Source organism: Delphinapterus leucas, chromosome 12 (assembly GCF_059928025.1).
Source record: "Delphinapterus leucas isolate spDelLeu-1000000601 "Yukka" chromosome 12, BTC_Dleu_Yukka2, whole genome shotgun sequence".
Taxonomy (NCBI): Eukaryota; Metazoa; Chordata; class Mammalia; order Artiodactyla; family Monodontidae; genus Delphinapterus; species Delphinapterus leucas.
The window spans coordinates 48227969-48253500 of NC_143140.1; the positions used below are offsets into that span (position 1 = coordinate 48227969).

Genomic DNA, 25532 nt, shown 5'->3' on the forward strand with positions numbered 1-25532 from the left:
CTTTACCTTCTGCTGAAAAGTCTGCTACCTCCAACGCTTGAGGTCCATACACGAAGCCCTCCTGGAATCTATGAACACAGCAGAGGCAAAAGGCAGAGAAGTTTATGTAGATTTAAAGTTACACTGCCCAAAACATAAAATGCCAAACGCCTATCACAAGTCTACATATCTGCCAAGGATATCAGATTCTGGATTTGACAATGAGTAAATCAACAATATACTGATATCATTCAGAGTTCATTATACATTATGCAGCTAATTACATGAAAAAAACAAAAGTTGAGCCTTAACTAATTTATATTCTCACCAATATAGGTGATTTACACTATCAAAAATGCTAATAACAAATTTTTAAAATCATGTGAGAGAGCCAATACATATATAAGGAATATATAAGAAATTAAGTAGAAAAATATACTTCACATAATGAAGTGTGATAGACTCTACAGCTCAAGGTACATTCTTTCTTAGGACCGGAGACTGCTGGGAATATAGGAGAAAAACAATTAGAAACAGACATGCATAGGGGAAAGGGAAAAGTAGAACTGTAAAGATATTCTAATGCCAAGATTTAATTTAAGTCTGACAGCAATGTTGAAATGAGTCAGATATTACATATGCTAAGCAGTATAGGGGAAATCTACCTTGTTCGAATCATATAAAATATAAGCATGAAACATGAAATGCTTTTCAGAAAACATTCATGTAAAAAAATTAAGAATTTAAGGACTTCCCTGGCAGTCCAGTGGTTAAAACTCTGTGCTCCCAATGCAGGGGGGCAAGCGTTCAATCCCTGGTCAGGGAACTAAGATCCTGCATGCCCCACAGTGCAGCAAAAAAAAAAAAAAAAAAAAAATGAAGAATTTAATCAGGTGTATAGCTGATTCACTTTGTTATAAAGCAGAAACTAACACACCATTGTAAAGCAATTATACTCCAATAAAGATGTTAAAAAAAAAGAATGAGATACAAATAAATTACATTATATAGCAAAAAAAAAAATTTAACCAGGTAAAACATTCAGATCTTAGATTTCATTTCATTCTTTGCTGATGTTGGGCTTAAAGACTACAAAATGCAGCTAGTATATGAGAAAAGGAGTCAGACAAATTTTACTAGCTATTAAATTTAAAAGAGGGAGGCATGCTATCTTTATGTAATATCGAGAAATCCTTAAAAATACCATCAAACAATTAGGAAAGAAAGAACGAAGCATTGTCTTAAAACATGATGATATGTCGGGCTTCCCTGGTGGCGCAGTGGTTGAGAGTCCGCCTGCCGATGCAGGGGAAACGGGTACGTGCCCCGGTCCGGGAAGATCCCACATGCCGCGAAGCTGCTAGGCCCGTGAGCCATGGCCACTGAGCCTGCGCGTCCGGAGCCTGTGCTCCGCAACGGGAGACGCCACAACAGTGAGAGGCCCGCGTACCGCAAAAAAAAAAAAAAAATCCGCCTGCCAATGCAGCGGACTCGGGTTCGAGCCCTGGTCTGGGAAGATCCCACATGCCCGTGCGCCACAACTACGGAGCCTGCACTCTAGAGCCTGCAAGCCACAACTACTGAGCCCACGCACCACAACTACTGAAGCCCTCACACCTAGAGCCCGTGCTCCGCAACAAAGAGAAGCCACCGCAACGAGAAACCCACGCACCACAACGAAGAGTAGCCCCCGCTCACCACAACTAGAGAAAGCCTGCGCTCAGCTATGAGGGTCCAACACAGCCAAAAATAAACTTATTTTAAAAATAGTAATAATCACAGAATGTTATATTTTGCAAAAATTTATATCAGTGCATTTGACATAAATTAACAATTTAATAAAAGTTGTTAACTAAGAAACACAGGGAATATAGAGTGCCAAGCCAAAAAATTTGGGGAGGAAACCCAAAGAAGCAAAGCAAAAGGCTGAGCTGGTCAAAAGAGCCTAGAGTAACAGACAGGGCTAAATGGCAGCCAGCAGGTCACAGTCTCTAAGAGATGGTTGTATCATGTTACTAATTTAGCAGTTTGCCCAGTACTCTCTGCCTTGGATGTATCTTAATTCCCAAAACAACCTTATAGACTACACCCTCCTCTAACACAGTGCTTGTGACATTTTAAGCTAAGGACCTGATACACAGTAACTACTTTCATATTGCATATATTTTTAAAAACCTGAGATAAGATCCCACCTAATAAAACAATAATGGAGCAAAAGCTTATCTAGTATGTATGATGTGCCAGGCACAGTTCTAAAGCTCTACAAGTACTAGCTCACCTGGTCTTTACAACTCTGAGATAAGTTCTGTTATTATCCTCACTTTACAGATGAAAAACTGAGACACAGGGAGCTTAAGAAACTTGCCTAGGGACTCCCCTGGTGGTCCAGTGGGTGAGACTCCACGTTGCCAAAGCAGGGGGCCCGGGTTCGATCCATGGTCAGAGAACTAGTTGCATGCCGCAACTAAGTTCGCATGCCACAACTAAAAGATCCCGCGTGCTGCAACAAAGATCCCGCATGCTGCAACTAAGACCCGGTGCAGCCTAAATAATTAATTAATTAATTTAAAAGGAAAAAAAAAAAACTTGCCTAAACGCACAAAGGCTTAAGTGGCAGACCTGCGATTCAAACCCAGACTGTCTACTTCTAGACCACACTCTTAGTCACTATATCATCCAGACTATGGAATTAAAATCACACATACCAAGCACTTAACTATAGGTAAAAAGTTAAAACAATTAAAAACTGTTCTTAAGTATTCAATCATGTTATATATATTCTTCAGCATTTGCGACATTTCCTTGGAAAATTAAAATTCAAATGATTGTTGTACAAAATATGTTAAAAAATGAGAAACGCTTACAATACAAAACCAAAAGAAAAAATTTAAAAACAAAAAAAGGCCTAAAAAAGACTAAAGAACATATATCCAAATAACATTCAAATAATATTGGTGTTAGAGTAGCAAAATTGAGTGATTCCATTTCCATTTATTAAAACTTGTTGTCATATGATTACACAACTCACTAAGACATTTTTAAACCTTCAAAAAAATTCAACACAATGGATACTACCACATACCAATTAGGATGGCTACTATCAAAAAAAAATTTTTTTTAAGGAAAAAAACAACAAGCGTTGGCAAGGCTGTGGAAAAGTTGGGACCCCTATATACTGTTGGTGAGAATGTAAAATGGTGCAGTTGCTATAGAAAATACTATGGCAGTTCTTCAAAAGATTAATAATAGAATTACTACATTATTCAGCAATTCCACTTCTGGGTATATAGCCAAAGGAGTTCAAAGCAGGGATTCTCAAAGAAATATCTGTACACCCATGTTCACAGCAGCCTTATTCATAACAGCCAAAAGGTGGAAGCCACCCAAGTCTCCATCAATGGATGAATGGATAAACAAAATGTGCTATATACATACAATGGAATAGTATTTAGCCTTGAAAAAGAAGAAAATGCCTGCACATACTACAACATGGCTTAACCTTGAGGACATTACGCTAGATAAAGTAAAGAAGTCCCAAAAGGACAAATACTGACGATTCTTCTTATATGAGGTACCAGAGTCATCAAATTCATAGAGATAAAAAGTAGGATGGTGGTTGCCAGGGGCTGGGAGAAGGGGAAAAATGGGAAGTTATTCTTTAATAGGTACAGGGTATCAGTTTTACAAAATGAAAAGAATTTTGTGAATAGATGGTGGTGATGGTGGCACAAAAACATTAATGTATTCGATGTCGCTGAACTGTACACTTAAAAATGATTAAAATGGTAAATTTTATTTTATGTGTACATATGTTGTCACAATTCTTTAAAAAAGTAATAGGTGTTAAGTGTATAACATACAAAAAGGTATGTATAAAAAAAGATAAAGAAAATTATGTTATTTCATCTTCCAGAAAAAGTACTATAAATCCTTTTTTTTTAATTTATTTCTTTTATTTATTTATTTTTGGCTGCATTGGGTCTTCGTTGCTGTGCACGGGCTTTCTCTAATTGTGGTGAATAGGGGCTACTCTTCATTGCAGTGCGTGGGCTTCTCATTGCAGTGGCTTCTCTTGCTGCAGAGCACGAGCTCTGGGCTCGTGGGCTCTAAAGCGCAGGCTCAGTAGTTGTGGCGCTTGGGCTTAGTTGCTTCACGGCATGTGGAATCTTCCCAGACCAGAGCTCGAACCTGTGTCCCCTGCATTGGCAGGCAGATTCTTAACCACTGCACCACCAGGGAAACCCTATAAATCTCTTTTTAATGTATATTGTTACATGGTTGAAACAAGTATACTATATACTTTTTTTTTTAAAGTAATTATTATCAATGCTATGCTTACCAATGTCAATCCTCCTTAGTACTGAAATATTTAATTTTACTAAACGTTTAATTGGAAAAAAAAATTTTTAACTCAAAAGTTAAAATAATTAAAGCATTAATTTTGCACCAAGAACTTAAAGAGTATAATATCAAAATAATAGTTTAAATTTTCTAGGTTTCCCAGCAGAACAGCTTCTCTACTCAGAGTTACCAAAGAGTTACATTCTTGTATTTTAAGCCTTTCAATCAAATCTCTTTTGTAAGAGATTACACATGTATTATTACTACTTAGGCTATATTGGTCTCCCTACCTCCATTCTCAATCCCTTTTGCAGCAGACATACTGGCAGCCTACCATATACCCATTCTCCCTTTCTTGCTTAGTAACAGACCCTAGTTTTACTCTGGGCAGCATACCCACGTAAGAGTGTACACTTCCTAGCCTTCCTTGCTGCTAGGACTGGTGAATGAGCTAGAAGTGGAAGTCATTGGATGAGACTTCCAGGAAAGCTACTTAAAGGGGATGATTTGGCTGTGTGTCTGTCTGCAACTTGGACATGATGAATGGCACTCCAGCAGTCATTTTGGACCATGAGGTAACAGAATTATGCTAAAGGACAGTGAGGCAGACAGAAGGAACTCAGGTCCTTGATGAACTCAGATCCTAGAGTCACCATACAAAGCTTCAGTGTGAGAAATATACCTCTATCTTGTTGAGACCACTTGTTTTGTATCTAGGTAAACCAGAATCTAATTAAATAACTCACTTTTATGCTGCTATTAGTGATCTTTCTAAAATGTAAATCATAATTATCAAAATCCTTATCTTGCCACATAGGCCCTTCCATGACTTCTTTGGCCTCTGCTTATTTCTGCAGCCTTACCTTAACCTTAAGCTCCAGCCATAAAGAACCACATGTAGGATGGTGACCGCAGTTAACAATACTGTATTGCATGTTTGAAAGTTGCTAAGGGAATAGATCTTAAAAGTTCTCATCACAAGAAAAAAGAATTTTGTAATTACGTATGGTGACATACTAAAAAGAAATAGGGAGAGAATATGTACTCTGCACCCAGGATATGGTGTACTATCTATGCCATTAGGTCAATTTTATTAACTGTGTTACCTAAATTGTCAAAATCCTAAAGATTCCTAACTGTACTGTTGTATCATTTACAATGAAACGTATATTTAAACTTTTACTCTGGAAAAAAAAAGAAAAGAAATTCAAATGTGATTCATTTCAAATCACAAAAATTCTGATATTAAGGAATGTATTAGAAGACATCAGGATTCTAAGCCAGTTGATAATACTTAATTTCCTTAACTATAAAATATCATTTCTCTTCCCAAACAAACCAAGTATCCTGAGTGGATAAATAAATCTTTTTTTTTTTTTTTTCAGTACAACTTTTGAGGTCTTGAGGAGAAAAAGGCAACAGAGAACATTTTCTCTCTTGCAAGACATCCGTACAACAAATATTCATTGAGCATCATATATGTGCCAAGCATTGTACTAGGCAGTTAAATACAGAATAATGAGCTCTTTGAAAAAGCCCCAAGGTACTAAGAGTGTATTTATCCTCATCTACGTGAGATGAGAAAGCTTAGAGGAGATGGCATTTAAATTTTTTTAAAGGGAAAATGAAACTTAAGAAAAAGATTTAATTTTCCATTTTTTATGAGCTCCATTTGTTTTTAGGTAAAATAGGAGGAGCCAGTGTCTTTTTAGTGCCCACTATGTAGCCCTGTACCAGGTTCTTTACACAGGTTCTTTACATTTAATTATCTCAATTAAGCCTCATAAAATTTCTGTGAGATACTTCTTAACCTCATTTTAAAGGCTAAGAAATATAATACATAATTTGTTAAACAGCTAGGATCTGAGCTCAGAAATATCTGCCTCTAACAACTGACACTCATTACACATTAGCTCTTAAAGCTTTAGATATAAACATAAAATATAGGGGCCAAGAGACAGTTATCAATAAATAACTCACCAATTAACTTAGCTTCCATATGCTTCATCACTAACTACAACAGTTTAGCTGGGTATAAGGAAGCCACTTTTTAAATGACGAGGAAAAAACTGACTTTAAAGAGCACAACTGATAGAATCAAAATTCAAACTTTCTGAAGTAAGCTTTAAAGCATAAATAAAAACCAACAGCAAAACTTCAGAATAAATCTTTCTCATTACAATCGTCTTTCATTCCCTCCAGTATTAAGTAGGAGAATACATTGCAGGAGATAACGTCTCTCCTAAATTCTATGTATGTTTTACGATCCCAATCGATGACTCTGAGAGAAAGCCTATTTCTCACCACATAATACTGATATTTACAATAATACCTCAGATGAGTAACTACATCCATTAAAAGTTTAGTAAAAATACTAATAATAATAGAGTCCAAACAAGAAAATAACTCTAGGGAAAAAATTAATTTAATGCTATGACTGTTGTGATTCAACAATCCTTACCCAGATCTTCTCAAGCCTCAAAAGAGATGTATTATTAAAACAGTGCATGTATCCAGGCAACTCTTTATAAGAGGTTCAGGAAAGGATATAACCTAAAACTAAATAAGAAGTCCCCCGAAATGTGGCACAAGACATTTCAGATAGGTAGAATAAAGTGTCCCAACAGTGAGGATGGTTCAATGCAATGGTGAATAACCAAAAAAACTTTAAATTTTCTCCTATGGGAATATTTTAAAATTCAGAAAATTTTATCTATATGAAAGTTCATGTTTAATCCTATCTGAAAACAAAAGAGGTTGGCATCAGCAACCTAAGTCTTTCTCACCCAGGAACAAATGTCTTAGCCCCGTAACCCCCAGCCATTAACCAACCAATCATATTTTAGTCACCTGGTTACTGAGGATCTTTCACTGGGTCCCAGAACTCAGAGTCCACATCAATAATGCCTTGTTATGCATATTTTTACACAACATAGAACAGAGGTTTCACACTGCGAATTTTACAGCCCTGTTCCCCATGGTGAGAAACACAGCAGAACCTGATGAAAGTAAGATCCTACTCAGAGACCCAAATAACCCTTAATTCAGAGTCAAAGAACCTCTGCCAACAACTTGCCCAGGTGCCTCTCCCACCGCACTCTGATCCCAATTCCTCAGAATAAAAATTTAAAGATTCCAACAGGAGGGCTTCCCTGGTGGCACACTGGTTGAGAGTCCACCTGCCGATGCAGGGGACACGAGTTTGTGCCCCAGTCCGGGAAGATCCCACATGCCGTGGAGCGGCTGGGCCCGTGAGCCATGGCCGCTGAGCCTGCGCGTCCGGAGCCTGTGCTCCGCAACGGGAGAGGCCACAGCAGTGAGAGGTCCGCGTACCGCAAAAAAAAAAAAAAAAAAAGATTCCAACAGGAAATTTGTGAAATATAAAAACTAATGCTGGGACTTCCCTGGTGGTGCAGTGGTTAAGAATCCGTCTGCCAACGCAGGGGACACGGGTTCAAGCCCTGGTCCGGGAAGATCCCACATGCCATGGAGCAACTAAGTCTGTGCACCACAACTACTGAGCCTGCACTCTAGAGCCCACAAGCCACAACTACTGAGCCCACGTGCCACAACTACTGAGCCTGTGCTCTAGAGCCCACAAGCCACAACTACTGAGCCTGCGTGCCACAACTACTGAGCCTGTGCCCTAGAGCCCACGAGCCACAACTACTGAGCCTGTGTGCCACAACTACTGAAGCCCGCATGCCTAGGGTCCGTGCTCTGCAACAAGAGAAGCCACCGCAATGAGAAGCCCGCGCACCACAACAAAGAGCAGCCCCTGCTTGCCACGAGAGAAAGCCTGCATGCAGCAACAAAGGCCCAACGCAGCCAAAAATAAATTATTTTTTAAAAACCACTAATGCTACAGTTACACACCAAAACAGAAGCAACTTCTCAAAGGAACCTGCTATCCTCAACTAATTCAAGGGAGAAACACAATTAGTAAGAGAAAAGGACATAACAGTTCTTACCTGTCAAAACAGAATTGAATTCTTACTTTTATATACTACCTGTCTAAATAAACCTGGAAATACAGGAAGAAAATAAGAACAAAGGATACACTTTCCACTCTGTAATTATGCAGTTGGTAAAACTGCTATTCTTCCTTTTATGCCACCTCACTGACCCCACAATTTGGACCCAGGTTCTGGGCAACCCACTCAGCTACCTTCCTGGCCTTTTTCAGAGCTGCAGGAGCGGGCTCTTCACCCCACTCATCCAACTGGTCACTGAATCCCACTTATCTCCTAAATATCTTTTGACCTTCCTCCCAGCTTTGCCCCTTTTCTTTCTTTTTAAAAAATTTTCAATTTATATCGGACTATAATTGATTTACAATGTTGTGTTAGTTTCAGGTGTACAGCAAAGTAATTCAGTTATACATATACATATATCTATTCTTTTCCCATTTACGTTATTACAGAATATTGAGCCGAGTTCCCTGTGCTATACAGGAGGTCCTTGTTGGTTATCTATTTTAAATATAGTAGTGTGTATATGTCAATCCCAAACTCCCAATTTATCCCTCCCCCCCACCCCCGCAACCTTTCCCCTTTGGTAACCATATATTTGTTTTCTAAGTCTGTGAGCCTGTTTCTGTTTTGCAAATAAGTTCATTTGTATCATCTTTTAGATTCCACATATAGGCGATATCACATGGTATTTGTCTTTCTCTGTCTGTCTGACTCACTTCACTTAGTATGATAATCTCCGGGTCCATCCATGTTGCTACAAATGTAGCTTTGCCCCTTTTCTACCCCCACAGCTGCCACTAAGAAACAGGTCCTCCTCATTTCTCACCTGGACCTCTCTAACAGCCTCCTGCTCCACTCTCCTCCCTCTCTGGTCCACTCCACCATCCACACTGCTGCAAAACTGATCATGAAATTCCACTCTGTGAGGTTACACACCCAACTGTTAGCAGTAGTTATCTCTAGTGAATGCCTACATTTCTGGTGTTACTTGTTTGCACTTTATAACAAGCATGTATCCCTTTTACAGTCAGAAAAGAATGTTTACTATTTCCATTTTGGGAACTATTATAATCTATTCCATTTGAAATCTATTACCCCATTTCATCAGGTTAAAGGTCACATTCTTTAGCCAGGCACACGATGATCATGCTCTGCCTTTCTCAGATGTATTTCTAATCTCCATCCCCAGTACTTACCTTAGCCATACTGAATTACCTGCTATTGTGTTTCTTGATAGCCTAATTTTATTTTTTTAACATCTTTATTGGAATATAATTGCTTTACAATGGTGTGTCAGTTTCTGCTGTATAACAAAGTGAATCAGCTATATGTATACATATATCCCCATATCCCCTCCCTCTTGCGTCTCCCTCCCTATCCCACCCCTCTAGGTGGTCACAGAGCACCGAGCTGATCTCCCTGTGCTATGCGGCTGCTTCCCACTAGCTAGCTATTTTACGTTTGGTAGTGTATATATGTCCATGCCATTCTCTCACTTTGTCCCAGCTTACCCTTCCCCCTCCCCATGTCCTCAAGTCCATTCTCTACATCTGCATCTTTATTCCTGTCCTGTCCCTAGGTTCTTCAGAACCATTTATTTTTTTTAGATTCTATATATATGTTAGCATACAGTATTTGTTTTTCTTTCTGACTTACTTCACTCTGTATAACAGACTCTAGGTCCATCGGCCTCACTGCAAATCACTCAATTTCGTTTCTTTTTATGGCTGAGTAATATTCCATTGCATATATGTGCCACATCTTCTTCATCCATTCATCTGTCGATGGACACTTAGGTTGCTTCCATGTCCTGGCTATTGTAAATAGTGCTGCAATGAACATTGTGGTACATGACTCTTTTTGAATCATGGTATTGTCTGGGTATATGCCCAGTAGTGGGATTGCTGGGTCACATGGTAGTTCTATTTGTACTTTTTTAAGGAACCTCCATACTGTTCTCCATAGTGGCTGTATCAATTTACATTCCCACCAGCAGTGCAAGAGTGTTCCCTTTTCTCCACACCCTCTCCAGCATTTATTGTTTCTAGATTTTTTGATGATGGCCATCCTGACGGGTGTGAGATGATATCTCATTGTAGTTTTGATTTGCATTTCTCTAATGATTAGTGATTTTGAGCATCCTTTCATGTGTTTGTTGGCAATCTGTATATCTTCTTTGGAGAAATGTTTATTTAGGTCTTCTGCCCATTTTTGGATTGGGTTGTTTGTTTTTTAGATATTGAGCTGCTTGTAAATTTTGCAGATTAATCCTTTGTCTGTTGCTCCGTTTGCAAATATTTTCTCCCATTCTGAGGGTTGTCTTTCATCTTGTTTATGGTTTCCTTTGCTGTGCAAAAGCTTTTAAGTTTCATTAGGTCCCATTTGTTTATTTTTGTTTTTATTTCCATTTCTCTAGGAGGTGGGTCAAAAAGGATCTTGCTGTGATTTATGTCATAGAGTGTTCTGTCTATGTTTTCTTCTAAGAGTTTGATAGTGTCTGGCCTTACATTTAGGTCTTTAATCCATTTTGAGTTTATTTTTGTGTATGGTGTTAGGAAGTGTTCTAATTTCATTCTTTTTACATGTAGCTGTCCAGTTTTCCCAGCACCACTTACTGAAGAGGCTGTCTTTTCTCCATTGTATATTCTTGCCTTCTTTATCAAAGGTAAGGTGACCATATGTGCGTGGGTTTACCTCTGGGCTTTCTATCGATATCCTAATTTTATACATTTTGCTTCCCCTGTATAGAACACAGAAATGTAACAATAATCTTGAGTCTGTTCCTAATAATCAACCTACCTCCCACTAATAGCTATGTCATTAATCTAAGAAAAATAGACTTATCTCACCTTGCAGCACATTATGTCTAATTGTAGCCCACAGTACCACAATTGTACCAACATACTAAATTCTTTCCTTCTAACCAGGGAGGAACTGGTGTTTTTAAAAGGATAAATTAGGAAGGCACTCTGCATCCATAGCCAAAGAGATGATATAGGAAGAGGCACAATGCAGAGTGCTCAATTTGGGTAGGGGATTGAAGAGTAGAGAAAAATAGGGCAAGTACCCTGGATAAATTTGCAGCACAACTTCTCACTGAGTGGAACAGCTTTATCTGAAGTGTTATAAATTTTCATCAAGTAAAAGCATAATAAAGTTAAATTGGAAAATAGTACGAATATTTATATTACCTTCCCTTCTTTTAGCATGAAAATTTAAAAGTTGGCCACTTTTTCAAAGCACATCATTGGTTTCACCTTCCTTCAGTTTCTTCTACTACGTAAACAAGTACAAACAACCATATGGAAATTACAGAGACTATGTGTAACTTAATGAAATCTCTTCTTCTGATTATAAATTACACACAATTCTCTCTTTCAAACCATGTTAAATACAGAAACAAAACCAAGATCTTTACAACTACAAACCAAACACATGAAAATAAGTCAAAACATTCCTTTCATTTGATTGTGTAACTGGGTAAAATAAAACCAGCAAATTGCATTGCCCAATACAGAGTTCTACCTAAAGAAATAAATCAAGAAAAAGATAGGGCTTCCCTGGTGGCGCAGTGGTTGGGGGTCCGCCTGCCGGTGCAGGGGACACGGGTTTGTGCCCCGGTCCCGGAGGATCCCACATGCCGCGGAGCGGCTGGGCCCGTGAGCCATGGCCGCTGAGCCTGCGCGTCCGGAGCCTGTGCTCCGCAACGGGAGAGGCCACAACAGTGAGAGGCCCGCGTACCGCAAAAAAAAAAAAAAAAGAAAAAGAATCCGCCTGCCAATGCAGGGGACACAGGTTCAAGCCCTGGTCTGGGAAGATCCCACATGCCGCAGAGCAACTAAGCCCGTGTACCACAACTACTAAGCCTGCGCTCTACAGCCCGCGAGCCACAACTACTGAGCCCGTGTGCCACAACTACTGAAGCCCACGCACCTACAGCCCGTGCTCTGCAACGGGAAGCCACTGCAATGAGAAGCCCGCGCACCACAACAAAGAGTAGCCCCTGCTCGCCACAACTAGAGAAAGCCCGCGCACAGCAACGAAGACCCAATGCAGCCAAACATAAATAAATAAATAAATTTATTTTTTTAAAAAAAGATAGGGAAAGAGGGATGGGGACAAGGACAGTTCAACAGGTTACAATGGCTGAGGAGCAAATCTAAGGATTTTCATACTTTTTGTGCTACATTATATAATCTTCATTCTATTAAAAGAACAAAATTACAATGTTCTTACCTGTAATAATGGTATTATGGTTACGCAGGAGAATGTGTTTATTTTTAGGAGAGGCATGCTGAAATATTAAAGGCTATAGTGCCATGATGATTGCAACTTAGTTTCAAGTGGCTCAGAAAATATATATACGTATGTACAAACATATTTACAGACAAAGCAAATATAGCAATCTGTTAACTATTTAATCTGGACCTGAGGATGGCAAACTATACCCCAAGCCAAATCCAGCTGAGCCTGTTTTTGTAAATAAACTTTTACTAGAACACTGCCATGCCCTTTCATTAACCTGTTGTCTACAGCTGCTTTCTCTCTACAACTCCAGAAGTAATAGTTGTAACAGAGACCATATGGCCTCCAAAGCCTAAAATATTTACTGGCCCTTTACATAAGTACAGAAAATATCTGGCCCTTTACGGAAGAAATTTTGCTAACTCCTATGTAGACAGTGGATATATAGGTGATCATAGAACCAAGTCTTTAAGCTTTTCTGTATGTTTGAATTTTTTTACAATAAAAAGTTGGAAATACGTACACTTTTATACACAAGTCTTTTGATTTCTTCAGAATACAGACAAATACAGAAACAGATCATTGAAAAAGAGAGCTTGCACACAATCATAATACTGGTATGATACTAAAAAGAGTTATGCAGTTTTTAGTGCAAAAGGAACAACCTTTTAGGACAGCAATTTGGAGATATCTAATTTTAAACACTCCTACCCTATACCTATCCTACAAAAATACACAAGTGTGACAAGATTAGTAGCAGTGCTTGTTATCTGTCAGACCCTTCACATGTCACGCAATCCTCACAACAACCCTATGAGGTAAGTAAGGACCACTATTCTCCCCATTTTACATACGAGGAAACTAAGACATAGAGTTAATTTGCCCAAGTCACACAGCTAATGGTATCACTGGGATTATGAATTCAGATAAAACTTCAAAGCTCAATCGTAATCACCATACAACACTGCCTGTTGAAAAAAAGGACAAAGGAAGTAAATGCAAAATAACCAAAAGATGAATACATAGAACCAATACACAATGCAGACATTCAACCTCCCTGGTAATAAAATAATAATAATATAAATGAAAGCAAAATATCATCTGCCTGTCAGCTTAGATAAGCAGAAAAAATCTAATGTGGGCAAGAGTAAGAAGAAAGAAGCAGCACCGTGCCCTTTTGATAGACGTGTAAGTAAAGTCAACCTACTTGGAGAAAAGAGTGTGGCAATATGTTCCTAAATTCTAAATAGGCATATCCTGTGATCCAACAATTCTGCTTCTAAGAATTTATTCTACAGGGATAATCAGACAAGTGGGCAAACATAATAAGCATTATTTTCTACAGTAAAACAAAAATAAAAGCCCAGAAACAACATAAATGTTTATTAATAATAGAAAAATACAGACAATGGAATACCATAAAGCAGTTCAAAATCATTATATAAATCTCTTACTAACAGAAAGATACCAACATATAGCATTTAGATATTTAAAAAGAACTGATTAAAACCACATACGGAGGATGATCCTACTTCTGTAATTTTTTTTTAAAGGTGAGTATGTTTGTTTGTATACAGACCACAAATGGATGAAAAGATGTCAGGAAGGAAATGCACCAAAATATTAAGTAATTATCTCTAGATGGTGGGATTTTGAGTGAAAGTTTCTTACTTCCTCCCTTATTTCTTTCCTTATTATCTAATTACTTTTGCACATTGTATAACTTTTCTAATTATTTTTAAAAACCAATTTTAAATATTTGCTTTTTACAGCTCAATAATTACTATTTCCTTATTTATAACATGCAGTGTATATTAAGGAGTTCAGAACAATTTGTTAAGGACTTAATGACACTCTAGAAATAAAGAGATACTAAATAGCCAATGATCACCAAAATTTCATGTTAAAAAATTAATGGTAATAGGATTAACACTTTTTTTTTTCTTTTTTGGCCTCTCACTGTTGTGGCCTCTCCTGTTGCGAAGCACAGGCTCCGGACGCGCAGGCTCAGCGGCCATGGCTCACGGGCCCAGCCGCTCCACGCCATGTGGGATCCTCCCGGACCGGGGCACGAACCCATGTCCCCTGCATCGGCAGGCGGACTCTCAACCACTGCGCCACCAGGGAAGCCTCATATATTTTTGATAGTATAAAAGTATCATCTCCTTTATTCCTCACAACTCATTCCCCATTTTTACATACTTCTCTTTTCAGACCCTAATCCTTTCCAGTTCTTCCCAAGGTATTAAAAACACTTTTTATTCACGTTTAGAATTTATCTTGCCCAAACACCTCCAGATCTCTGAGTTTATTATTTCTTTTACCTCTACACTATGTATTTACCACTCATCCTACTATACTAAAAATCACTTCTCTGTCTGGCTCACTCTTCATCCTTCAAAACTCAGCTCTCATAGGCTTTCCCTGCTCTTGGAAGCTTTCCAAATCACCCGCACAGTCCTGGGTCAGTTCAGTGTCCCTCCTGGTTACCCCCACAGCATCCTGTGCACACCTGTAAAACAGAATTTATAGCCCTGTATTGTAATCTATTTCATTCTCTCACTAGATTGTAAGAAAAGGAACTGTCTTCTATCCTTACACTCCTAATTCCTGCACAGGGTTATTCAGTAAGAGTCAAATAAATGAGTGAATGATATTGCTTATTATCTTTTTTCACTGTATATTTTTAATTTAGCCCAATATACTATAAATCCTTAAAGGATGGAACTTTGTTACATGTGTCTTTGCTTTAAAAAAAATTTTAATTGGAAAAAAAAATACTATCAGACCTAAATGTAAGACCTAAAACTACAGAACTCTTAGAAGAAAACAAAAAAGTAAATCTTTGCAACCTTAGATCAAGTAGCAGTTTCCTAGTACAAGCAACAAAAGAAAAAAAGACATAAAGTGGACATCATTAAAATTAAAACCTTTTGCGCTTCAAAGGACACCATCAAGAAAGTGAAAAGGCAATCCACAAAATGAGAGAAAATATTTGCAAATCATAAATCAGATAAGGGCCTAGCATCCAGAATATATAAAGAACTCTTACAACTCAACAACAACAAAGAATAAAAAGACAGCCCAATTAAAAAAATGGGAAAGGGATTTGAACAGACATTTCTCCAAAGACTATACACAAATGGCCAAAAAGCACGTGAAAAGATGCTCAATATCATTAGTTATTAGGGAAATACAAATCAAAACCACAATGAGATACCATTTCATACTCACTAGGATGGCTAAAATAGAAAAGACAGACAATACCAAATGCTAACAAAGGAATTGGAACCCTCACACATTGCATTTCGTAATGTAAGATGGTACAGCGGCTTTGCAAAACAGTCTGGTAGTTCATCAAAAGGTTAAATATAGAGTTAACATACAACATACCTAACTACCTTAGGTTCCACTCTTAGCAATTCCACTCTTAGGTATATGCCCAACAATTTAAAACATATGGTCAAAAAAACATTCTACATAAATGTTCATAGCAGCATTATTTACAACAGCCAAAAAGTGGAAGCAACCCAAATAACCATCAACTGATGAATGCATAAACAAAATATGGTATATCCACACAATGGGATAATCTTCGGCCACTTACAAGACTGAGGTACTCATACATTCTACAACATGAATGAACTCTGAAAACATTATGCTAAGTGAAAGAAGTCAGAAATAAATCACATACAGTATGATTTCAATTATATGAAATGTCCAGATTAGACAAATCCATAGAGAGAGAAGTAGATTAATGGTTGCCAGGAGCTAGGAGAATGGGGAAATAGGGAATATTGCTAATGGGTAAAGGGCTTCTTTTGGGGGTGATGAAATGTTCTAAAATTAGATACTGATAATGATTACACAACTCTGTGAATATACTAAAACCACTAGGTTGTCAAAAAATAAATTAAAAGCCTCTGCTATGATGGACCTAAATAAATATTTTACTGACGAAAAATACAGTAACTTATCAATCAATCAATCAGTATATTATTAGAAAGTTTATGGAAAAGTGCACACTGACAACTGACAATAAATAATTTGCCTTCATCAATCTCTTCAATAATCATCATGGATGCTCCATAGGCAAATAGTTCTCATTACATTTATATTAGACATCTTGTTACAGATAAGAATGTTGGGGTAGGAATTAGAAAAGGACACCAATATATTAGAAACTGAAACATACTATGTGATCTTAAGGGAGTTATTTAGTGTTTCTGGACTTCTTTTAAGGCAAGCGATTTAACAAGATATAAGATTCCATCTTTTTTTTTTTTTTGACCGTGCAACATGTGGGATCTTAGTTCCCTGACCAGGGCTTGAACCTGCGCCCCTGCACTGGAAGCACAGAGTCTTAACTGCAATCACTACCTTTAAGTACATCTGGAAAGAGATTTTTAATTAAATTATGTTCTTAAAACACCAACTTTATGCAGATCAATATAGTAATACTAGGCAATACTAGGAAACACCAGTTCACTTTGAAGCTCCTAATCATAATCTCCACTTTAAAGTCAAATATTGTTGAGCATAGTTTGATTTATGTACTCTCTCTTTTCACTTTACATTTTTCACTTTAGAAATTCCCTCTCTCAGGGACTTCCCTGGTGGCGCAGTGGTTAAGAATCCACCTGCCAATGCAGGGAACACGGGTTCAAGCCCTGGTGTGGGAAGATCCCACATGCCACAGAGCAACTAAGCCCGTGTGCCACAATTACTGAGCCTACGAGCCACAACTACCGAAGCCTGCAGGCCTAGAGCCTGTGCTCCGCAACAAATAGAAGCCACCACAATGAGAAGCCCACACACTGCAACGAAGAGTAGCCCCTGCTCTCACAACTAGAGAAAGCCCATGCATAGCAACAAAGACCCAATGCAGCCAAAAATAAATAAATTAATTAATTAATTATTTTTTAAAAAAGAAATTCCCTCTCTCAGAAAAACAAAGTTTTAACTAAATATCTGTTGATCACGGTGCTACATGTAATAATAAAAAGTTACAACCTAAGCATCAATCAACAAAGTAAACTGGTTAAACAAATAATGGCACATGTATACGGAGAAAGTCATTAAAAACATAGAACAGTGACTTTCTGAGGAAAGAAGGTCAGAAAACAGACTTTTAACCCAAACCCTCAAGAGTAACTGCATATAATTGATGCTACTATTGATGGAAGGTTTGTATATGGGAATGGTATAGATTTTCTTGAAAAGAAAACCACTGCTGAAAAAGAACATTTCATGAATTGAGACAATATCCATTACATATTGTTAAACAGAAAACACAAGTTACCAAAAATCATGTAGAATATGATCACATTCTTGAGAAAATAAAAGCATATATTTGCTCAGAAAAACATGTATAAAAATATATACTACACCATTCATAGTGTTCATCTATGAATTATTTGAATCCTTTTGCTTATCTTTTTTTCCAGCTTTGAGAATTATATAAATTTAAGGTGTACAATGTGATGATTTATGTGTATATACTGCTGATTATCACAACAGGGTAGTTAACACATCCATCATCTCACAGTTAACAATTTGTGTGTGTGTACTTATCTTTGTTTAATTTTTCTTAAACATGTTCTATTTATAAGAAGAAAATTTTAATTAAAAAAAATAAGACTCTCCTCTTTCATTTATTTTCTTTATTTTGAAGGCTTAAAGTAAAATAGCCCATCATGGAATCCATTTTCCTTTCCTAATATAATAAAGTTTCTTATAACAATTAATTGTAGATGGGGAAAAAAAATTCTATCTTCCTACTGAACCTAATAAGGTTAATCCTCATTTTCAAAACTACAAGGTGACTATAATTTTTGCTCAATACCTACCCTTTCTTTTTATTTGCTAATTTAAGCCTCAGGGAAATTTACTGAGGAAACCCCCTTATATTTTTGGAGAAAAAATAAACCAATACTTTGGTGGGGACTTTTATACTCCTCATAGCAACCACATGAGATGGTAATTTATCATCATATAAATTTTACAGGTGGAGAAACTGAGATTGAGATATATTTTCCCAAAATACCACAGCTAGAGAGTATTAGCCCAGATTTGAAATAAGAGTTTCCAGTTCCAAGGTTTCCTTATACCACAAGTGTATCTTTATATTTTTATCTTTAATTGAGAATCAGAAGTAAAAATCCCTCTCTGAGAAAAGAAAATTCAAGTGGTTCTTTAAGAAGGAATAAACTTTATTTAAATCATTTGAACCCAAAAGTACTTTGTTTATTTAAAGGCCTTTGTGACTGGAAAATGTCTTTCTGATAAAGGCACTGAATTTACAACTTCAATAAACTGGACCAAAAAGCTTAGTCAGTTGGTGTGGAGCAAGGGTCACATGTAAAATTTAATATGTCTAACTCCTGTTCTCTTACAAGCACCAAATTTCTCTGTTGTGTTTTCCTTTCATTTGTACAAAACAGATAAGGAGCCCCATAATGCAATATGGCTTTATTTAAAAGCCCATCTTTACCCATCTAAATTTTAAACCTTTATATTTACATGGATTTAAAGGTCTACAAAATTTGTATTGATTAATTATGTAAAGTCTTTACATAGTGTGAGAGACAGTGATACTTCATTAACTGTATTTATCATTAAGCACTTTGGTAATAAGGCCCAAAATAGAGTCACTTATGCTAAGCCCCACACTAACAAACCTTGACTTAATTACAATTTTGCCCCCCCCAACCCAGAAATGGAATCTTAAAATGAGTCAATCAGGAATCACCTGATCGGCACTAGTTAGGTAATCTGCCTGAGAGACCCCTGCCATCCCCTAAAGGAAAGCGACCTTGCCATAACCAATCTGCTTATGTGCCTAGTATAACGTCCTTGTTCCTGCTGCCTTCTGCTTATAAAAGTCTTTCATTTTGTACAGCTCCTTAGAGCTCCTTTCTGTCAAGATTGAATGCTGTCCAATTCATGAACCATTGAATAAATCCAATAAGATTTTTTAAATATACTCAGTTGAATTTTGTTTTTAAACAAGTTTGGTGGCAGTGACGGGATCCAAAGGAGACTTCTGATGACTTCGTGGATGAGAAACACAGGCATTGGTACTGTGAATCCTTTGAGTTCTGTGTCTTTCCAAGAGCCATCGGTAAGCTCCTCTTGGTTCTGAGCTCTTTTCTCTGTGTTGAGCTCCCAATCTAACTGGCTTCCCAGTCCAAGGCTTAGAGGGTCAGCTTGAGCTGCCAGACAGTTCCACCTGGAACCCGAGTCCCTAGCCCTTGGTTAGTCCACAGTGCCCATTTGTTGGGATCTACTGGTTCAGTCCAAAATTCTACTTTAGGAACTACCGACAGTTGCACTTAGAAACATCTAAGGCCTTCTCTTGGCAAGTCCACAATACCATCTCTTTGGTTACTGCTGGTGTCCACAGTTCCATTTCCTTGGTTACTGTTGGGTTCTGTTACTATGCACATGAGGTAAAGGAATAATAGATCTACTGTGAATGGGAATCTCAGAAGCCAAAGTGACAATACTGATGGGTACAGGTCAGGTACTTAAAAGTTGTCAGAGTACTCACTGCTCTAAGACACCCATGCTAGAATAAGTTGGTCATGGAACAGGTTAGATTTAACACTAGGTCACCCACCAACCTCAAGAAAATTTCTGTGCAACAAGATACACTGTAAAACATCACAAAATCCCCAACCAAGCAGCACATCCCTATTAGGTATTAATTTGCTCCGAGAGACCCAAAGTATAGGTAAAGAAATAGGATCCTCAAGTTTCAAAGGATTGAGCACATCACCTTCTGATACAACTGCTTATTTTAATTCTAAGAACTATGGTCCTGGAAGCTGTTGATATCTATAAAAATGGCAAAATCTTACTAAGACAACCTAGAATTATAATGGTCATTAAGGGGAACATTCCAACTAAACAAGATCAATCATTTAAAAAGTGCAGGGGCTTCCCTGGTGGCGCAGTGGTTGAGAGTTCGCCTGCCGATGCAGAGGACACGAGTTCGTGCCCCAGTCTGGGAAGATCCCACATGCCGCGGAGCGGCTGGGCCCGTGAGCCATGGCCGCACTAAGCCTGCGCGTCTGGAGCCTGTGCTCCGCAACAGGAGAGGCCACAACGGTGAGAGGCCCGCGTACAGAAAAAAAAAAAAAAAAAAAAAAAAGTGCAGTTGAAAGCAAGGACTCCAAAGCAAACAAACAGAATGGGATACCTATTTTAATTAACATGCAGAAGCTTCCAAAAGGCTTCAAGATTCTAAAATAGCTTGGGACTTCCCTGATGGTCCAGTGGCTAAGACTCCACACTCCCAATGCAGGAAGCCCTGGGTTCAATCCCTGGTCAGGGAACTAGATCCCACATGCTGCAACTAAGGAGCTTGCAGGCCACAACTAAAAAATCCCGTGTGCTGCAACTAAAGATCCTGCAGGCCACAACTAAGACCCAATGCAGCCAAATAAACAAATACATAAATGAATATTTTAAAATAAATAAGTAAAATAGCTTCATTGAAAGACTTATAGTAAAATGCTAATGAAAAATTAAAGACACAAGAGGTACCTAAAACAAGACTACAAGACCTACGTGACTCCTACTACTCCCCTCTATCCTACTTTACTTGAGCACTCATTCTACTAATCCTCTGTCTGAATCATCTTTCCACTCTGAAGAGACTACAAGACCATAAACAAAAGTCTCCCAATTAGTGGCCTTACAGACACCCCCATATTTACCCTCAAAGGTGGGCCCCCATGTGGGCGTCTCTCAGGGTTGACAAGATTCTGGGGGATTTTCTGGTTATTCCCTTAAACAACCAATGGGAAACTAAAATTAAAATTAATGGAAAATCTTGCCAAACTCTGGTAGATACCAAAGGTACACTCTCTACTTTAACCCCCACTCTGAAGTCTGCAGATGGGATCCTGGGAAAATCGTCAGAACCTGGCAAAGGATGAGAATCTTATCAGAGTCAGCTCTCCTGAATATATGCTTGTAGTGCCAGAGAGAGAAAGGTAAAATTTCATGTTGTCCCTTCCTTTCCAAATCCACACCCGCTGGTTATTAATCCTTTCTCTCCTAGAGACACCTATTGCCTTCTTGTGTGTCTCTTTTTTGTCCTGAGAATTGTCTAAGTCTTTCTTTCTTTCTTCCGGGTATCTTTGAGAGTGACTCAGGCTCTTGAAAAGGTAGTATATTTTGCACCCTCTTTGGAGATGCCTCTTGAGTCCAAGGGGTTGTCCAACACTGCCAGGAATATTTACTGTTAGTCCCAATTGAAACCTGATAAGATATTTGAAAGGATTTTTTTAAAGTAGCTCTGGGTCAGAAGTTGGCCAAATTGAAAGCGATATTCAAAGCCTGACAGGAACTTTCTTTTAGGCCTTCTCCCCTAAGCTGAAATGAAAGGAAACTATGTCCCCAGAGTGGGGAAAACTACTCCAAAGACAAATAGGTCTAGATCTAGAACACAGGAATCTTTTGATTTCTATCTTAGTCGAAGATCTTCTCCCTGACATAAAGAAGCAAATTGAAAATAATGCAGTCAGATGGGAGGGTCAGCCCTTTGAAGTCATTTTGGTTGCAACTCAATTCTTCAAGGAATTAAAAATAACTGTCCTCATCTTATAAATGCAGCTCTAGAAGAAATTCAAAACCTACCTATCCTTTTTAACCAATCCCAAAACCTCCCCTATTCATCTCAAAAGGTTTATAGGTATTATTAACATTCTGGCCTTAGGAAACAAAAGTCCTTCTAGGAGGAACTTTCATTCTTTCTCTGTGCCTTCAAGATATAAATGTTCTGCTTGGTCTTCCCTAGAAACTGAAGGCCCTATCTTTGAAATGCGAACTTCAGGGAGGTAGTTCTTATCAGAAGGAAAGAAAAAAAGGGGGTGAAATGTTATCTGGAAACTAGGCGAATGAAAAATCCTAAATGTCTTCTCCACAAATATTAGTGAAAAGTTTAAGCATCTGAGCAGGTAACCTTAACTTATTCCATCTGCCAGAAACACAATTTGGACCCAACTGTTCTTTTATAATCTACTGATTTTTGCATTATCATACCTATCTCATAGCTAAAATGTTGGAATGGAAGCTACAAGATCTCTTTGCAGTCTGAATGTTTATGAATGTCCACGCATGTATGTTATAGATGGGTGATATTTTCCTACCCTCAGATGATATTGCCAGAATTAATTTGTAAAAAGCTCTATTTAATTGGCTTAAAAACAAACAAGTGCTATGTAAATCAAGTATGCGTTCAGAAATTTAAAAACCCACTTTTTTCAAGTTCATGTGATCTAGAATAAATCTTTAGTAAATAAAAGCCAGTGTAAGTTTGTTGGTTTAATTAAAATAGGCAAGTCCTTAGAGTTATCAACATTAAATATAAAACTTACTCTACAAAAAAAAAAAAAAAAAACTTACTCTACAAAGGTGTACCAAAAGTCAAGCTCGTGTTATGTTACAGAATTTGTCAGCAAAAAAGGTAACTTAAGATGATAGTTAGCTGTTAATGTCTCATGAAATTCTCATGGGTAATCTAAACTTAATTGTTAAGAACAAGTGACATAAATAGATGTAAGTTTGTAAATAAACTTCAAAAATAATTGTGCTTTATGGTATATGTACTTAAAAATAGTTTCCAAAATCTTTTCAAGTAACTAACACATTGTAAAGCAACTATACTTCAATAAAAATTAATAAAAATAAATAAATAAAAATCTCTTTGGTTACTTGAAACCTTAAAGATATACTGAGATAAGTTAAATGACGGATATTCATTGAATAGCTAGACCATTTCCAAATAAGATAAAATACTAAAACATTAGTTATTGAACATAGGTTTACCAAATTTAGGCTTCCTTTCATAGAGGAACTAAAAATATTTGGGTCTTTTATTAAAAATATTTTGTGTTACATTGCAAAATTTAATATGAGGAGGAATATGCTTAAGAAATTATGAAATGTATTCATAAATTTGCTAGTAACAGTTCACAATTGTTTACTTCTTAATTTTCACTGGAAATCAGGTTTTTAAGCATTAAAAATTCTAATATAAGTAATTAAAATGACTAGAAATAATAAGGGAAACATCTCTGTATGCAAGGAAAGTAGGATGTGTGTTTTCAAAAAGAAAATGTATGAGAAAAGGAGATGTATTTTGGTTAAAAGAAGGTAATGTCCTAAAGTATAGATGGTTATTTCAGAATGGGAAAGAAAAGAAAAAGGGACAAATTATGGACACAAAAATTTGAGGAGAGAGGGAGACAGACAAAGAGAGAGAACAGGAATCTTGTGTGGTCAAACTGGCTAAAAATTGAATTATTATTATAACAGTTTAAAAAATAAGCTTTAATACCTATACTGTACTTATATAAAATGAAAACTTAATTTTCTTTCATCTGCTAAAAAGAGAAAGCTTCATTGGACTAATGGTCTGCTCTTGATAAGCTATTGTGAAAGGTTTCCATTTTTAAGTAATCTACCTAGAAAGTAACAATTTTGTGTTTTAACAAAATAATTTCCTGTGCTTCGTGTTATCTTTATCACCAGGTCTTTGATTACTTGAAAAAACCTAGTTTTCTCAATATTAAAGTTTTGCTCAGAACTATGTAGTCTTCTGTATTTGCCTTTGAAATCCTTAATTGTCACTTTGGTTAAATGGATAATTAATTATTGTTTCATAATGATCTGTGATCTTTTTTAGTCAAGTGTTCAAAACCTTTTGATATTTTGACAAACTTCCCAATATTGAATTCTAAATGAAGTCTTTTTGACCTCCAACTAACTTTGGGATTTTCCAGAGGGCCCCTGGATCATCTCAAAAAAATGTGTTCTCTCTCCTCATAAAAAGAGAGATATTAAACTAGTTAGGCTTATTTGAAATGTTAAATTACATGGGAAGCATTGTCAAGTAAGAAGTAATGCTAAACTCTGTATCAAGATAAGCATTCTAGAAATTGTATGAAATTCCTAGAAACCTGATATGCCCTGGTAGAATATTATTAGTCGTAAGATTATAATTCTAGTTATAATCTTAAAATGTTTTGTGTCACAGAAATAACCAAATTTCCTTGTCAATAATGAACTCTCGGGCTTCCCTGGTGGCGCAGTGGTTGAGAGTCCGCCTGCCGATGCAGGGGACACGGGTTCGTGCCCCAGTCCGGGAAGATCCCACATGCCGCGGAGCGGCTAGGCCCGTGAGCCATGGGCGCTGAGCCTGCGCGTCCGGAGCCTGTGCTCGGCCGCAGCAGGCAGAGGCCCGCGTACCGCAAAAAAAAAAAAAAAAAAATAATGAACTCTCATCGGATCTTTAGCAATGGACATTTTTAAGTCTTTTGTCATTTATAGACAGTTATTGTTTTACTCTGATGCTTTTGCAAAAGTGAGACTCACGGAAAGGACACTACCAAGAACTCTTTACCACTGACACCACTGTAAATTATAAGGTGTCAAACCTTAGGTACATATTTTACAACTGAAGAAGGTTCCACCTGACACCTTGTCCTGTGCAAATGCTGGAGGCTTTGAAATCAAAATGACTAGGGAACGAAGTAGCCAACATCTATGTAGACTGCTTCCTCCTAAAATGTCAGATCAGGAAAGTTTCTTTCCATTCCTCCTTCCCTCTCTGACCATCCTTTTCCTAATTCTTACACCATGAAGGTATTTATGATTCTTTTGTACACTTCTTACCATGCTCTGGCCTGGAAATAAAATGCCATTGTCTACATACCCCAGGCCACTGCAATCCAACTTCCAAATGACTGTTGAATTTGCCATGATTCTGGTGATCCTATAGTTCCGCCTGTCACAAAATTCTCCCTGATGTCCAATGCCTCACTTTCTTGGAACAAATTCAGTCCCCCTCTATCATGTCATACTCCCTAAATTTGGGGGTTTATTTCCCTGTCTCTGGTTAAACCCCCCCTTTGTAAAGAGCCTAAATACAGGGAAACCTGTATTTAGGCTCTTTACAAAGAAAGGGACACAAGGGAAGGT

The 25532-nt window shown here is 37.5% G+C and overlaps 1 protein-coding gene across 4 annotated transcripts in view; it reads right to left on the minus strand.

The window, feature by feature from the left end:
* CDK19 (cyclin dependent kinase 19) overlaps nucleotides 1–25532 on the minus strand; it is a 180929-nt gene that overhangs the window by 143737 nt on the left and 11660 nt on the right. Inside the window, exons 1-2 of one of the 4 annotated variants that reach the window (XM_089921936.1) lie at nucleotides 419–9659; nucleotides 7–68 (exon numbers count right to left, since the gene is read on the minus strand). The exons of 1 other annotated variant lie outside the window; for it this stretch is intronic. In XM_089921936.1, coding sequence (XP_089778062.1) covers nucleotides 7–68; nucleotides 419–520 — 164 coding nt within the window. In that variant the 5' untranslated portion in view covers nucleotides 521–9659. Of the gene's footprint in view, nucleotides 1–6; nucleotides 69–418; nucleotides 9660–25532 lie in introns of those variants that run through there. 2 more of the 4 variants (XM_089921935.1, XM_022554394.2) reach the window with 2 other exon arrangements.